The sequence below is a fragment of the Trichoderma camerunense genome, assembly GCF_050948025.1.
Source record: "Trichoderma camerunense strain CBS 138272 chromosome Unknown V8C40scaffold_1, whole genome shotgun sequence".
In the NCBI taxonomy this organism is placed as follows: domain Eukaryota; kingdom Fungi; phylum Ascomycota; class Sordariomycetes; order Hypocreales; family Hypocreaceae; genus Trichoderma; species Trichoderma camerunense.
The window spans coordinates 2,324,215-2,340,122 of record NW_028145369.1 but is presented as its reverse complement, the minus strand read 5'-3'; the positions used below and the strand labels follow the sequence as shown (position 1 = coordinate 2,340,122).

The 15,908-nt window shown below is 50.0% G+C and overlaps 3 protein-coding genes across 3 annotated transcripts; 1 reads left to right on the top strand and 2 right to left on the bottom strand.

The window, feature by feature from the left end:
• Positions 1 to 1,035: 1,035 nt before the first annotated feature.
• V8C40DRAFT_230612 (GPR1/FUN34/yaaH family-domain-containing protein) lies at positions 1,036 to 2,416 on the bottom strand. The gene is made up of 3 exons (XM_083212749.1): positions 1,899 to 2,416; positions 1,436 to 1,831; positions 1,036 to 1,382 (listed from the first exon to the last, which is right to left on the bottom strand). The coding sequence occupies exons 1-3, from the start codon at positions 2,249 to 2,251 to the stop codon at positions 1,289 to 1,291; spliced, it is 843 nt and encodes a 280-aa protein (XP_083079367.1). The 5' UTR covers positions 2,252 to 2,416; the 3' UTR covers positions 1,036 to 1,288.
• A 5,705-nt stretch (positions 2,417 to 8,121) lies between these two features.
• V8C40DRAFT_14016 (WSC domain-containing protein) lies at positions 8,122 to 10,697 on the bottom strand. The gene is made up of 2 exons (XM_083211189.1): positions 10,339 to 10,697; positions 8,122 to 10,259 (listed from the first exon to the last, which is right to left on the bottom strand). Exons 1-2 carry the CDS (start codon positions 10,558 to 10,560, stop codon positions 8,277 to 8,279), a joined length of 2,205 nt encoding a protein of 734 aa, XP_083079366.1. The 5' UTR covers positions 10,561 to 10,697; the 3' UTR covers positions 8,122 to 8,276.
• A 786-nt stretch (positions 10,698 to 11,483) lies between these two features.
• Positions 11,484 to 14,574, top strand: V8C40DRAFT_230604 (small subunit rRNA maturation protein UTP4). The gene is made up of 2 exons (XM_083212748.1): positions 11,484 to 12,625; positions 12,691 to 14,574. The coding sequence occupies exons 1-2, from the start codon at positions 11,617 to 11,619 to the stop codon at positions 14,334 to 14,336; spliced, it is 2,655 nt and encodes an 884-aa protein (XP_083079365.1). The 5' UTR covers positions 11,484 to 11,616; the 3' UTR covers positions 14,337 to 14,574.
• The last annotated feature ends 1,334 nt before the right edge of the window (positions 14,575 to 15,908 follow it).

The window sequence follows — 15,908 nt, the reverse complement described above, 5'->3', positions numbered from 1 at the left end:
AGCCGGTGACTCAACCGGCGTCGGCCGTCGCTAAAAGCACCGGATGGCAAACTCTAGTTTTCAGAATCCCGGAGAGCGGAGAGCGGCAGACGTTCCGCCCCGCCTTTTTTTCTCATTTCGATTTTTTGTATTTTTTGATGACACCCTCATCAGGTAAGGGGATGATGATTTTTTCTCAGCTCTGGGATGAGCCATGGAATATTACGGAGATTGTTTTAGCACCAATTGCTGCTAGTTGCCTCTTCGCTTTTGTCATTTCGAAACCCAGAATCCCTTTGCTGCTATTGTTTGAAAGATACAGGAAAAACTCTGCCTTGAGATGTAGTATCCCCCCATCACTGGATATCGAACCCGAAAGAAGGTAGTAACAACGTCTGTTGCTTTCACCAATTTACATTGCAATTGACGAATCAAATACTCTATTTGGGCGTAGGGCTGTTAAGCTTGAGCGTCGTCGATTGGGGGCCAAGAGATGGAACATTCATCTGTCCTTTACTGTAAAAACGAAACATTGGCTCTTGGCAAAGGGCGTCACTTTGATTACTAGACACTTACCTCCATTTTATAGATGCTACTTCTGTGATGTGTGAGATTAATACGTGTATCTGTCTTGACTTTTCTGGCCAATCATGTTGATCAAAGCAGAGGCAAACGTAGAAATTCACGTGATGAATTTACTCTCCCTACCTAATATCTCTAAGGTAATTGCAAAATGTATTAATAGTACAGGTGATATCCGAAACAATAGTAATACACGGCACACGGCTGCATGAACGGCAGCCTGCATTAGCACCCACTAATGGTGATACTAGTAATGAGCCTCATGATGAAACATGTTTTATGAGATGGAGTCTGATATATGCACACCTGCGTACTACCTTAGGTACCATGTATCTACGAAGATCTGAGACAAGATGGTCCGTTTGAGGAGGCAGTCACGACGAAAGTGCCGCCTGCCTCTGATACAGATCTTCGCCAATCGAGATTCGCTTAATCTCTGCAGTCACGAGAATGGGGGCACACAATCAATAGCAATGCTGGGCAGAAGACGTAGACGTCAGTTTCATTAATAGGTATATCAGCAGCCGGTATGCAGCTTCCTGTATTACATCGCAATAACGTTTAACCAGATAAAAAAAGAAAAAAGGCCCAGTTGTATTCATTCCTACTCGCAGCCCAGCCCGCTAGGAACCGCCTAGGAACCGCGCGCTCGCTTCACTCAGGTATCATTCCTTTTCCAACATCGCTCATCATAACCAAGAACAGATCACACTTCCTAAGACGAAATTTATGCCTGAGCACGCTCAGACTTGCTGGCACGGCGCTCACGAGCGGCCTCGGACCAGGGGAAGTGGATGACGGGAACCTGGAAGAAGGAGTTGCTGATTGTTTGTTAGCAAATATGCATCGAACAGGCGCATGTCCAAGTACTAACCTGCTGTCCTGGATACCGGCCAAGGCATTGTACCAAGCGGCGAAAGCAGCCAAGAAACCAAAGAGACCACCAGTCTTCTGCAGAGCCAGGGAAGCGGTTGCGTTGCCCAAGTCGGCAGCGTATTGCTCCATGGCGAGGAAGAAGAAGGCCAGGTCAAGGAAGAAGAAGAGGAGGAAGAAAGCAACAGTGGATCGCAGGGTGCAGAGCAGAAGCACAGTGGTGAAGATGAACCAGCCAGTCAGGAAGAAGCCAAGCACGCTAGCGACGTTGCCCTCGTACGGGCCATCAGGAGCCGTGATGCCCCATTCGGGGGTCAAGAGAATACCGTATGAGATCCAGAAACCACCATATGAGCCCAGAGCAGTAGCACCGAAGGTGTTACCGGCAGCAACCTCCCTAAAGACGAACCATCAGTATAGGTCCAGGTTTATAATACTGTGAAATCCCGGAGCTCATGACTTACCACATGCCAGCAAGCAGCTGAACAAGACCGCCATAACCAAAGGCGAGAGAGACGACGACATTGGGGGCCGAGACTCCTCGAGCATGCATGTTGACGGCGGAGAGGACAAAGGTAGTCAAAGCGAAAGCAGAAAGACCTAGAGGGGCGGGGTTGGCGAGCTTGCGGTGCTCATATGGCCTCCATGCCCCGGGCTGGAGAGCACCACCAAAAGCCTGAGCATACTGGCCAATGGTCATCTCATTGAAGTCGCTGTGGTGGTTGTGTGTGAAGCCCTGGCGCGGTACCGCCGTCTGCTGCTGGACACCGTTGGTCTCCTTCTCATTGGGAGCGATGTTGACGGTTTCGTCAGCCATGGTGATTGTCGGACTTGGGAATCGATCGACCTGATGGAATATGCGAAATGTTGTCGGGTGGTGACCTTGTTCGAACACCAGATGTAATTGGAGAGTGGTTGGTTTAATGAAAGCAGTGCTTCACAACAAGCAGCTACTATTTATATCAGGGATGACCGAAGCAAGAGGAGAAAGGGCAGCAACTTTTCTGGTGGGGAGCAAAGGTTCTTATATTCACAGCCTATCTACGTTAAGCACGCTACCCTCCCGCCTATAGGTAGGGTCGGGCAAAATGAGACCGATGGCTGAGACCTTCATGGGCGGACACCCGATGTCCCCAAAAGTTGCCGTTTGGTACCACAGCTACTCCGTGCTTAGCACCGCACTGGGGGCGGGCAGGGGGGGTACCGGCGGTCGCGAGTCAATCAACAACGTGCGACAGATCTAGTAAGTGGAGAAGTAGAAAAGGGTTGCAATGGGTGACACGCTGGCGACGGGCATGTCCCGTAGGCCCCGGAGGAGCTGCCATTATGGAGTCGTTGGGATATAATATGAGCCCGCATACGGTATGTGATATACCTACTCCGTACATGAAGAGGATTTTAGGCTCGTGAATGGCAACCTTCAAGTCCAGAGACCTGCAGCTGCATGGTAAGTCTACTATGTCCATCTCTACCTATCTCTTTTCAAATTCTAATCGGCATACAAAGGACCTCTGGGTGGATTTTCCGAGGTACAAACAGAACCGAACCGCACATCAATTGCATTCGTCACCTCGCAATTACTGACTATCCCAGGCCCTGTTCACTATGGCCTGCTCCATTGCCGAGGACTGTTCCCGCCAGTCCGCCTATCTAGCTCGAGCTAGAAGCGAGCCGAACAGCACATGTTCCATACCAGGCGCTCTCTACCGCAACGCAACAGGTCGGACCATCCCACCACAACACGGGACAATCCGTAAACGAGCCAATGTTTGAACTATGCGCAGTGGCTTTTTACCACTAGAATGGACGAAAGGAACTCCAAGGCACTGCCGCCAAAAAAAGAAGCTATGGCCAAGCCACCACCACAATGATTGGGGTAGATGAGTGGGGATGCCTTGGAGTTCCAGATCCTTACTCCCCAGGGACAAGCCCGACAAATTATGCCATGGATTTGGGGTAGTATTGGATTGACCCACATCCTCCTTGAGCTGACGATGGGCCTTATTGCCGAAGAGGCGTTGCCTGGTGCTTGATCTCGTGCATGCTTAGGCTGTTTCTGTCGTGTTGGTGAAATGAGGCACGGCAGAAGAGAGAAAAAAAAATCCTCCTTACCCCCGGCGAGCCGCCACGACAAGTAGGGCCAAGCCCGGCCAGCCACTTTTGTCCAGGCCTTTCTGGAAATTTTTCAGAGTTTAGCCTATTTAGCCTTGTCCTCAAGCCAGAATAACCATCATCTATCTGGATTGGTTGAATGCGGAAAGGGTTGTGTCGAGGCTCGGCCACTTGGGAAAAAGACCCATGCACGATGAACAAACAAGGGAACAAACAAGGTGCTGGCCGCGAGAAGAGAAACAAAGAGCCATCATGCAAAAGTAGTCCGCCCGTAAGGCTGCTGACCGGTACAGGCCAAACTAAGGGCGCTGAAAACGGACATTTAGCTCCCAGCTAGATCCAACAATGGATTGAGCAGAGACAAAGGATGGTGAGATGTGATGACAGCCCCCTCTGCCGGCCTGACCCTGAACCTGAGCCCGCTATCTATTTACGAGTACAAATGCTCGTAAGCACACGCCATATCAAGATTGTGGTCATTGGCTGTTGAGAATCTCCAGCATGAGAACCTAAACAAGAAAGTTTGTTGGTTCTAACGCGAGCGGACCCTCGAATCTCCTGAGCATATTGTCCATTGCAACAGCGGCTCGGAGCTGTTGGTCGTACCACGGAGCGCCAACCTCAGAGCAGTAACTCTTGCATTCCATGGTCCAAGTAGACCGTATTGCTTGAGATTACCTGGTAATGATAACAATGCAAGTACCACTACCAATTAGCATCGCTTCGACAGCACACAAAATATCACCGAGCACTCGAGACCATGGCGGTCCACACCGGCTCCGGTCTGACCAACACTTGAGTCCAGACGTCCACCACTCGTAAGCCCGGGAATATGATGCTAGTGCCATGCGGTGACGGACCCTGGCTCTTTTTGCAACGGTGCTGGGGGATCGCCAGAGAACCGAAGGCGTACCTTATCTCAATCTGGACAAGAACTCCGCGCGCGAGTCAAGCCTGATGCCTCTCTCTGGGTCGCTAATCAAATGCGACAGGACGCTTCTGCAACATCAAGCCAGGGTCAGACCCGCGATCCGGCCAATACATTGCTGTTAGGTGCAATCTGCAATAAAAAAAGCAAAAACAAAAAGAGCACACTTGCACCACGGAGTGACTTGCGAGTTGGTATTACTCCGGCCGCGATGCCTGCAATGCCATGTACAGTGAACCGGCTGCAGGTTTGAATTAGGCTTCGATGCATTGGATCATCTAATCCTTGCGGCCTTTTTTCTTGATCTGTCGTCTTGTGGAGAGGATGGAAAGGGGGCTGCAGAGATCTATCCCGGTGGCTACCTTACGGTACGAACTCTGTGGAGCTCACGCACATGAATTGCTCCATAATACCGGAGCACAGATGCTCAAGCAGTTGCCTCCCGCAAGTCTTCATTTTGGTTGAGCCAGGAGGCGATCGTGGTATCAAGTTCGCCTGTCTGTGCTGCAGCCAACAATGCCGGAATGGGAAACGGAAGATGTTCGTCCAAAATTTGCTAGGAGTCGGCTAATGCAACACGCAATCCATATGCCACATCCTTCAGAGCCGAGCGGTATATTTGCGGATCCTCGGAGGAAAGCAATTGTCCATGGAGACGATAGACTTGGGTTTGGGACGAAAATAGAGAGGCGCCGGATGGACGGCTGTGATTGAGCTCATCGTCAACAAGCAGCCCCCCCTCCATCCCCTTCTCCTCAGGCAAGCTTGGGATCACAGCTACTGCATTAGCACATGGCTGGTCACCGCCATACTCGTCTACCTTAATTGCATCAGTCTTCCCTCGAATTCTTCTCCTCTACTCATTAAGCCCACATAGTGGCCCGATCGACCGCCAGAGCTCCGTCTCTTCTCACCAGCCAAGAAACTCAAGTTGAGAACACGAGTCGTAGCTTCGCAACTTTGGTGGGCGCTGAAAGTCTTGGAGCCTTGGCATGTCATATTCCGCTCGTGCGTTCACATGGCTATGACAACTAGCACCATACAAGTAATATACAACAAAACTACGAGCAGTTGTATGCGAGTGCTGAGACTTGTCAAGTACAGATTTGTACAGTCAGCCACCATGGCCCACGATGGTACGAGGATTGATGTCAGCTTTCCCCTGGTGCGAACCCCGTCAGTCTTCTGATTGTGGCATATCAATCACGCGATGTCATCAATTCAGCGAAGCAAAAATGGCTGGGGGACCCCCATGTGGCTTTGTTGAGCAGGCACAAAGAGAAGTGGTTTTACAGCCGCGGCTTACAAACAGCCACCCGTCGTGCCGATTTCGATTTGGAAGCAGAGACGCTCATCAAGTTCCGTTTGCGGTAGTGGTCTTGGTGTCATGACCTGCTAGTTCCTAGCCATCGGCGACCTTGCCCCTCCCACTACGGCGGACAAAGTTGTCATTGGGGGCAGATCCTCGACCTGCCAGATCGATCAACTAGCCATGATGAAATGGTCCAGGTTGGACAACGCATCTTTTTTGCTGGGATGAAAGGGTTAATACAACTGCTGCGACGTCCCAAAAATATCATGGCTCCGATTCCCCCGCAAATGGTAGCCCGCTATCAAGTCTAGCGCATCTAAGCATCTTATTCCCCAGACTCGGCGTTCGGGATCTCTGGCTGTCGAGATTTACGTCTCCAACCAGCTTCCCCAGCATCGACTTCCCCGCACGAAACAATCATTACGGAGTCCTACTACGGCTTGCTACCCGCAATACCCAAGGAGACGGTGTCGATGGAGTCCGGTCGGCTGAGCGGGAAATGGGCTGTTTATCGAACTAGCCAAAACGTGGGGTGGCTGCGCCCTCGTACGATTCGATCCATGACAAGATGAAGTTTTACTGCCAAAACGAAATAAAAGCCAAGACTGCCTAAAAGATTTCCGAGAGACGCTACCCGAACTTGCAGAAATCTCCGGCGTCCACGCCTCGAGCTACACGGATGCCGTTCGATACAAATCTACGAGATTTTCGGGCTGCAATATCGTACAGCTTATACAGAGACGATGGGGTTTTGCGCCTGCTGACTTCAACCCGCATTCAACCTATACACAATGCAGACGATCCTCGTGTCCTGAGATGCCGTTATCCGGTCGGTTCCCAGATATGCTCCCGAGGACGCGCGTGGCCGTGGGTCTCACTGCATGGCTGTGTCGTTGCTCACTGCAGTTCCATGTCTTCCGCGTCTCCTCCAGCGATTACCGCTGCCAAGCCGAGCAAGTGGCGGTTTAATTCATCGTGCCGGTGACTCTCTACGGAGCAGCTACCCCAATTCTGAATCTGCGAAATACGCCAGCAAAACCACTAGTTTTGGTGGTAGGTTCGGCGCTTCGTGGTTTTATATGCTTGGTGTTATGGAGAACCCAAGATGACGCTCCCTTAGTCCGAGCACCATAACCTCGGTTACTGTCCGACTTCAAGTCTACCGTCTGACAAAGCAGCACGCGGATGAGTCGGTCGTGATAATCGTGAACTATTTGCTTCGGTGACTTTTTTTCTTGTCTTCTTCCATGCCCCTGGTGCACAGCAGCAATTTCTTACTGCAGCGTAACTTTCGTCGGATAGTATTTCTCGCCAAGAAGCTTAGGTGTGGTGGTAAAAAACGCCGACTATGAGGATTTTGGTGTAGGGTAGGTGACTGCGCTGTACTACATACTTTACCACCCTCATGGAAAGGTAAATCTTCGCGGTACTATTTTGGTATCAGCTGTCCAATGAAGACGAATTGTAGAATATTCAAGTAACACGGATTGACGAAAAAAAAATGCCCGAGTTCATATGTACCACCCCAAATCTATTTATTGACAATTGTGTCGTATTCGCCTAGTCTGCAGCAACCACTACGCGGTAACACCACCCGAACTGTGTTTCATCCCAGCTTTATAGATCAATATATTGGAATGCCACCACCACAACTGAACGCACTGGAGTGAAGTGCCAAGTCGGGCATCAATCAATGGTGTTACAAACTCGTAATCGACGGTATTTTGAGAAGGCCAAGAAAAAAGAGGTTTGCATTCACATACTCCGCATGTAAATTGCAGTTATTCTCCCATATAGGGTAATACCTGAATTAGCCAGTCCCTCATGAAGGACAAGCCATCCGCTCTCTGTATGTGCAAACACTTAAGCTAACCAGGTCAAGAGCTCATCCGCATCTCCCCAGTAACTAGATACAGAATAGGTAATCTTTGCGCACATACTACGAGTCCCTCAGAAACATGATGCACGTGTCAGTTTGGCTGTCATGCACGATTCGCGCCCTTTGACCTAACGGGCTAATGGCGTTTGACTCCTTGAATAGAGTAAAATGGTGGCATTTGACTTATCGGTCGCCTCTAATTAAGCGTAACCCTTATTTTACCATGTCTAGATCCTCGGTATCCCCAAGAAAGAACTATTATGTCCATTCAACAGTAAACAGCCACTGTATACGGTTATAGACACAGAGAATGACCAAGGTGTATAAATAAGCAATCTGATATTTCTCGGCAGCTACTCTAATTTAGCTAAACTTCCACCATAAGCAATAGATTATACTATACACATCTTGCCCACAGTTGAAATGATGTTCAGTATAACATTAGAAATCCTCCGGGACAAAGATGTCAGCTTGCCTGAACCATATCAAACGCCTCCATAATGCTAGAAATGTTGATCGACAGATGACTACAATCCATAGTAATCTCTCGACGGCTTTTCGAGAAAATGGATTGTTATTGTCTCATGATTAATGAACCGCCGCGCGGCAGTCTAGAAAGCCTGGTGATGTGCCTTTCGATTGTTGCTTTTGAAGCTGGATAGAAGTCGGAACATGAAGCCACTTGTAGATTTCCCTGGTGGATCTTGGTGAGACTCTGATTTATCCGAGCATAAGAACACATCTATAGCCCAGCTGCCACCACAGGCCTCCGTGGGCTGGCCTTGACACGGCTTTCCGCACTGAGATTGAGGAAGCCGCACGGCATCATCACGAATGGAAGCTCCACACCAACATTCCCTACCATTCTCTGTTCCAGCAAACTTATATCCACTTGAAATGCAGTGGTCTACACATTCCTTGGTAGACATATCTCCCTGAAGATAATCCACGGGTTTGGCGCCAAGTAATATTCGGGAAATGGCATCTTGAAAACACCCTAGTTGGGTCCAGTCGTCTGGAAGGTCACCAGTATTTGGAAGTATCGTTGGAGTTGTAGCACCACCTGAACTTATAATCCCTGAGGGTGATCCTGCCACGGAACTTGGAGGAGGCGTTGGGATGGGTGTTGCCGTTGAGGCACAGAACCAGCCTTCTGGACAGTGATAACACGGCCATCCAACTCCGCAAGGAGCAACTTGCGCTGGTGTCTCTTGCGGAGGGCAAAACCAGCCGTCAAGACATTCAGCACATTTGAAACCCCTTCCAGGACAAGGCCCTTTTGAAGGATCAGGAGGTTGGTGGGCACTTGGCCCCTCGGGGCCCTGTATAGAGCAGATCTTGGGAGCACACTGATCGCAAGATGGACACGCGGGACATGATGGGATGGCTGGTGTAGTTCCGGCGGGGGCACCATTGTTTGATGCAGGGCTGCCTCCGTTTCCTTCATTTGCAGGAGATGGACTGTTCGTTTTGGTCGGACTTTCGGCTGCAGGCTTGGATGAGTATGGACTAGGTGGTGCAAGAGTCGTGATTTCTCCTGAGGTAGAATGAGGTGTTGGCCCAGGCAACACAGGTGCAGCCAATGTTGTGAGTTGGCCGACTGAAGTAAGAGACGCGGCTTCGGCTGAAGCACAAGGTATGACCGCGTCAAAAGACACACCGTCCAGGACTTGATCAACGGCACAAAGGGGCTTATCCAAATAGTCGGCAACATCACTGACGATCACAGCAACCTGATTGACAACTGCTAGGAGCGATGGATCAGTGATATCTTCAAGGGCTCTGCTGAGATCATTGATGACTGTTGTTCCTTGCTGGAGGACCTTGTCTAATGTTTCCACCATATCCAATGTGCTTACGGAAGGTATCGGAGGTAGAGGCTGATCCATGGCCTGAGCAACAGCAGGAATGATAAGTGGGAGCAGATCCGCAGCTGGAAGAGAAACCTGATTTGCGACTTTTGGTACTGCTGAAGCAATGGCGGACGGATTCACATGAAGAGCATCGAGTACCGTGTCTGTGAGCTTGGCAGCCGCTATTGGATCAATGTCCGATATTTCTGCAACAATATTTGACACTTCGCTCAAAAAAGAAGGGCCACCAGTCGAAAATCCTGACGGGGGCGCCTCCGCGATTGCTCGTGCAGAGTGCATTCGTAATGTTAAGTCATCCGCTGAGAGCCCACCAAGGATCCTGACCGAGGGAGTCGGAAGAATTCCCATAGAGTTTGAACGAGACGCCTGAAAAGGGAGAGATATCGACGAGTCTGCTGAAAGTGGTGCCGCAAATGACTGACCTGCAATCAAATCGGATAGAACGCTCTTCTGAAGATGATTCGGTGCTGTGGATGGGAGCTTTTCTGAATCTTTGATCGCCTGTTTCACTGCCGCCGCCAAGATATCCAGCAGTTTATTGGGGTCACCAGGAGGAATATTTGACCCCGTAGTCTCTGTGATTGTCTTTGAAGATTCGAGGGTATGACTTGACAATGTGGGTATGTCGACTGTGTGACTTGACTTCCATGAAGTAGTAGTGGAATCTTGCTGCACAGACTCTGCGGTTGATGGTATTTCGAGAGATTTTGTACCATTTACCTTTTGTATAGTCAGTCAAATTTAGACATGCTCATCTCAAAATAACTCAGAATATATGGCGTCCATAATGACGACTTACCTCTCTAAACATGCCTCCTAGCAATCCACCGAGCTGAAACTGTCGCTTCATGAGGCCCTGTTGCTCAAAGCCTACCGTCCCGACTGTAATAACTTTGACAAATACAGTTGAACAGAAGGTGAGTAGACAAAAACCAGCGAGGACCAAGGCCCTCCGACGAATAACTGAGAGCCTGTTTGGTGACCAGTTGAAGTCATTGCTTTCGGTAGGTGGACAAGACATGGTGGTGAGAGTTTGCTGTTTATAAATCGATCAAGGATGAGTTAAGATGCTTCCAAAAGAGCAGCCAAAACCGGATCCCAAAAAAAAGCCCCCAAGATTTTGTCGATGTTCGGAGTATGAAACAGACAAGATGTAGAAGAGAGGATTGTTTAGAAGCAGAAGGTGGAGGAGCATAGGCTAGAGAAGGGAATGTAGATGCCTCGCTAAACATGGGCGGCTCCTTTCTCATAATTGTTGAGAGAGCACAACATTTGGCAACTCTCCTGTGAAATCACCTACCAAGACAGAAATTGTATGCTTTCAAAGAAGCAGCTGCGAAGAAGGTGGCTGATGGGTATCATGTTTGGTGTTTGTATTCCCAGTTTTATAAAGAGCTGACACATCGCTTTTATCTTCCCAAGGTGTGCGCTGTACCAGTTTTTATTGTCAATCGTCTTAGTGTCATTTTCATGACTGTCAAATGCATTTAGTGAAAAACGAAGCTCGCTGTATATTGAAAAACGCCAAGCAACAAGAAGAAGAAGAGAAGTCTGGTAGAAAACGGATGTAGGTACCTCAGTACCTGTAGATATCGGCAACAGTGTGGGGCTATCGATAGCGAGGCGAGGCTACCTACAAAATAATCCAACATGTGTACTTGGCAGTAATCTACAGAGCTGCATATTCAGAACAAAAAACTATGTGATAATTACGAACATCGGATAGATATCAGAATGCAATAAGATTGCACACTACCAATATGTTGTGTTTGACAATGAAATTTACGCCGTTCTTATAGGGAACAAAAAATGTCCTGGCGGCGGACAAGGCGCTGGCAGAGACCGATAATTGGTGGGGTGGAGGGGCAGCCGTGCATGGGCCGCTGCTTAATTCGCCAGCTCTAAAAAATTTCTGGACGAGGCTGGCACTTTTTTTTTTCTTGCAGCATCACGACCGACAGCGTTGCGCTTCACCTTCCACAGCTTTGGCGGATTTCGGTGTCTGAAAACGCGTCAGACGCTGGCATTCGATTCAATAAGCATCGATAGACGAAGGTGAATTGGATCCATCGCCACCATGGATATCCATCGCTGCCGGTTTGTGCCCTACAAGCCGTCGGCTGTCAACGCCGTAGCCTTCTCGCACCCCAAGACCAAGTCTGCAAAGCAAGGCTCTGTCGCGCGATTGGCTGTTGGCCGAGCCAACGGTGACATTGAGATCTGGAACCCTTCAAGCGGAACATGGCACCAGGAACTGGTCATTCGCGGCGGCAAGGATCGCAGCATTGATGGCCTTGTCTGGGTCAACGAGCCTGATCAGGATCTGGGCGATGGAAAGATCGCTGTGGGCAAGTCGCGTCTCTTTAGCATTGGATACACGTCCACGGTGACCGAGTGGGATCTCGAAAAAGGCAAACCCAAGAGACATGCCAGCGGACAGCACGGCGACATCTGGTGTCTCGCCGTGCAGCCTCCGGCTCTGAGCGGTGCATCAGACGATTTGCACTCCAACAAGCTGATTGCCGGTACGATTGATGGCGAACTTGCCATGTATTCGATCGAAGATGATGACCTCCGCTTCCAACGAGTCGTTGTGCGATCCCCTACGAAAAAGGCCCAGATGGTCAGTATCACGTTCCAGTCACGCAAGATTGCAGTCGTGGGCTGCTCAGACAGCACCATTCGAATCTACGACGTTACAAAGGGCCATATGCTTCGCCATATGACGCTGGGCGCAGATCTGGCTGGTGGCTCTAAAGATATCATCGTGTGGTCGGTCAAGTGCCTGCCCAACGGTAATATTGTCTCGGCAGATTCTACGGGTCAAGTCTGCATCTGGGATGGCAAGACCTACACACAGTCTCAGAGACTGCAGAGTCACAAACAGGATGTTCTCAGTCTTGCCATCAGCGCCGATGGAACGACCATCACAAGTGGAGGAATGGACCGTCGTACTGTCCTGTACAAGCAGAATACCGGCACCGGCAACCGCTGGGCCAAGGTTTGGGGGAGAAGATATCACGACCACGATGTCAAGACAATGGCATCGTTTGAGCATGGACGCACAAGCGTCGTAATTACTGGAGGTAAGATGATGGCGGACAAACAGACAAAACACTCATGGATTAAGACTGACTGACATTTTACACAGGGCCGGATGCAAACCTCATGCTGGTTCCCCTGAGAGAAATGGGCCGCGAAAACCACCGAACAATCAGCAATCTCCCACAGCAGCCTCCAGTTTCGAGCGCACAAAAGGCAAGGTTCATCACTAGCTGGTGGGATCGAGAGGTTCACATCTGGGCTCTGCGAAAGCCTGCTACGGAAATATTCAATGTGGCTGGAGGAGAAGAAGTTGATATCAACCAAAACCGCAAACTTCTCAAGACGATTGTTGTCAAGGGCGACTCCAACATCAGCTCTGCTACGATCAACCCAGAGGGAACATTCCTCATCGTGTCTACAGCAACGGACATGAAAGCCTTCCGGCTAGAACATCAGGATCCGGTTAAGCCTTCTGACGTCAAACTATCCGCAATTGAACTCCCAGAGAAGCTGAAGAATGCCGGTGCCTCACAGGTGCGGCTTTCTCCAGATGGGAAATGGCTCTGTGCTATCAAAGAGGGCTCTCGAGTTATCATGGCTAGTCTCGAAGAGGTCAATGATTCGGAGAACTCGTCACAACTCGCCATTCACTTGCAGCGGCTTCCCCGTCTCCGACGCCATATTCCACGATACATCAAGAACGGCGGGCTAAGAAGCTATGAGAGAAATATCACTCACATCTCATTCACTGCTGACTCGAAGATGGTTGCGGTTGCTGACATTGCCGGTTACATTGACACCTGGGTCTTACGCGGCCCCGATGAGAATATGCAGGAAAAGATGGAAGGGGATGGAGCAAATGACGCGGCACCGTCCTCAGACAACGACAGTGACAGTGAGAGTGACTCCTCAGATGACGAGGAAGGCCAAGCTAGCAGCACGAACCGCCGCTGGATTCGCAATCCGAGCGCAAACCTGCTGCCCAAGCTACCCTCAACTCCCGTCGTCTTGTCATTCTCGGAAGACGTACCCTCTGGAGATGCAAGCGAAGGCGGAGTGGATGCCATCAAGGACTACACCCTCGCTGCCGTTACGGCCTCGTGGAACGTCTTGACATTCCATCCTCTCCAAGGCTCTCTCACACCATGGTCACGCAGACACCCCCGGAAAGCCCTCCCGGCTGCCGTGCAGGACCTGCTAGACTTGGCCAAAGGTGCTTTGTGGCAGGGATCCCGCCTCTGGGTCTACGGTATCTCGTTCCTCCTGATGCTCGACACTGCCCAAGACCTGCCCAAGCCCACTTCAGAAAGTGACGCCGTCGTCGTCAGCCATGGAGCCGGGACAAAGCGCAAGAGAACCGGCCATACTAGTGGTGCCGGAGGCAAAATGACCCGTGAAAATCTTGCACCGCACCGTATTGGCAAATACGTGGACGGGCAGTGGGTGAATATCGACGTGGATACCGCCTCTCCCCACGAGGATGGCAGTGACAGTGACGACGACATGGCTGATGCCCCCGAGGGCGAGCTGGCCCAGCTTCGCAACGCCAACGGCAATGCCATTGGCACAGGGGATCAAGAGGCGGGAACTGACCGAAAGAGCTGGTGGATAACCTACAAGTACCGCCCAGTTCTTGGTATCGTATCCCTCAACGCTGCAGACCAGCCTCTGGAGGTTGCGCTAGTGGAGAGACCAGTGTGGGATGTGGAGATGCCCGAGAGATATTATGCCGGGGAGGAATGGGAGAGGTGAAAAAATTTTTAATGGGAGGAGGCTGTTTACGAAAAAAAACGGGAGATGGAATTGGCATGGCATGGGCGAGCAATGTGACAGAATAGAACGGGGGGTTGGGTTCTTTTTCAGGATCACCAAGTACATATCAAAGAGTGATTTAGAGCTGGGTTTGCTTCCTGGCTGATGTCTACAAAAGTGCTAGTTGAGGCTTATGGCATATAGAAAGGAGTTGAAATGTTAATTTTGCTTTAAGAGATTGCTTCTCAGCTATGAGTCGATGTGAGGTGGTGACGAGAAAGTTGTGTGCTTACGAAACGAAGAATGGGATGGGTTGATACGTAATGCTGCATGTTGACACTCCACCGGTATAGCATCACCTTTGAATCCCCCTTTACGCACAAGGGATAAAACAAAGCTTTTATTAAGGTAGTATCTTAGGTTGAAATAAGAAATCCTCGTGGAAAGAATGGGGAGTGTTCATACGAGTCCGCAGCTCCTTGTTACACAGTATATACGCACATCCACAAATTCGTTTACGAAGAGTACACCAACATTGTATACACGGAAAACCTGTTGGTCACAGGAATCATTAATTCACGTCACAAGCCAGTCTACGTTCCGCCCTAACGAATTTGAATATGGAGACCACGATCCTGGCGTGAGACGGACGACGACGACGTCCGGGCAGGACAGGGGGCGAGATCCAGTTAACGCGCGTCCCCTTCGAAAAAGCCGCGCTTAAAGCAGGGCGGCCGGGTGCTCTAGCCATGTCGTAGCCTTGTACAAGGTATCTGCTGAGTACTGTACGAGTACATTCCAATAAATATTAGTCGTTGTGTCTTGGTACCTGGTAGGCTGTGGAAATTGGGCGTCAGATAAGAGCCTTGTGGAGCGAGGGCTCATGACGAATGTGAATCATGTACCGCTGGGCTGAACGGTAGGGGTTAGGAAGCATGAAGTATTGATATTTCGGTTAATGATGTGGCTCCTTGTAGTACGATTGAGTTCGATGATAGCCATGATATCGTGGCCCTGTTGTGAGATGGCCATGTGTCTAAGAAGAGAAGTGAGGTGGTAAGCAGATGAGATGGTACTGTACAAACCTAGTCCATTCATCCAATGTCTAGTAAATTAGCAGGACGGTAGTAAACAAAAGTTCATGCGAGGGTGATGGGGGAAATGCAGGGCAAACTCAAGTCGAGTGTCGTGGTAGCATTCGATATGTCAACGTGTTACTCCGTAATATACTCATGCTTTAGTAAACCCCCATGGACCAGCCGTTGGTGGAAAGGAGTGGACCTAGATCCGCCTTGGGTTGCGGGTTGAAGAGCGTATGATTCTAGCTTTAACGTTGTAGCCTCAATGAAGACGGAGAAGCTTCTTCACACCGACAATGTCAACGAGAGACTGCCGTCACGATGCCCTCTTGTTGCTAGCCGCGGACCATTTGTCAAGCTAGATGTCCAACGGTCCGTTTTCCAAACTCCATGCGTGCAAGAGTTGAAGGTTCCTTTCCAGTACGAACACGGACTCGATACGCTCGTATATTCTGCCTCTTTTGGGGGGTGGGTTTCGCGTGGTAGTTTCCTC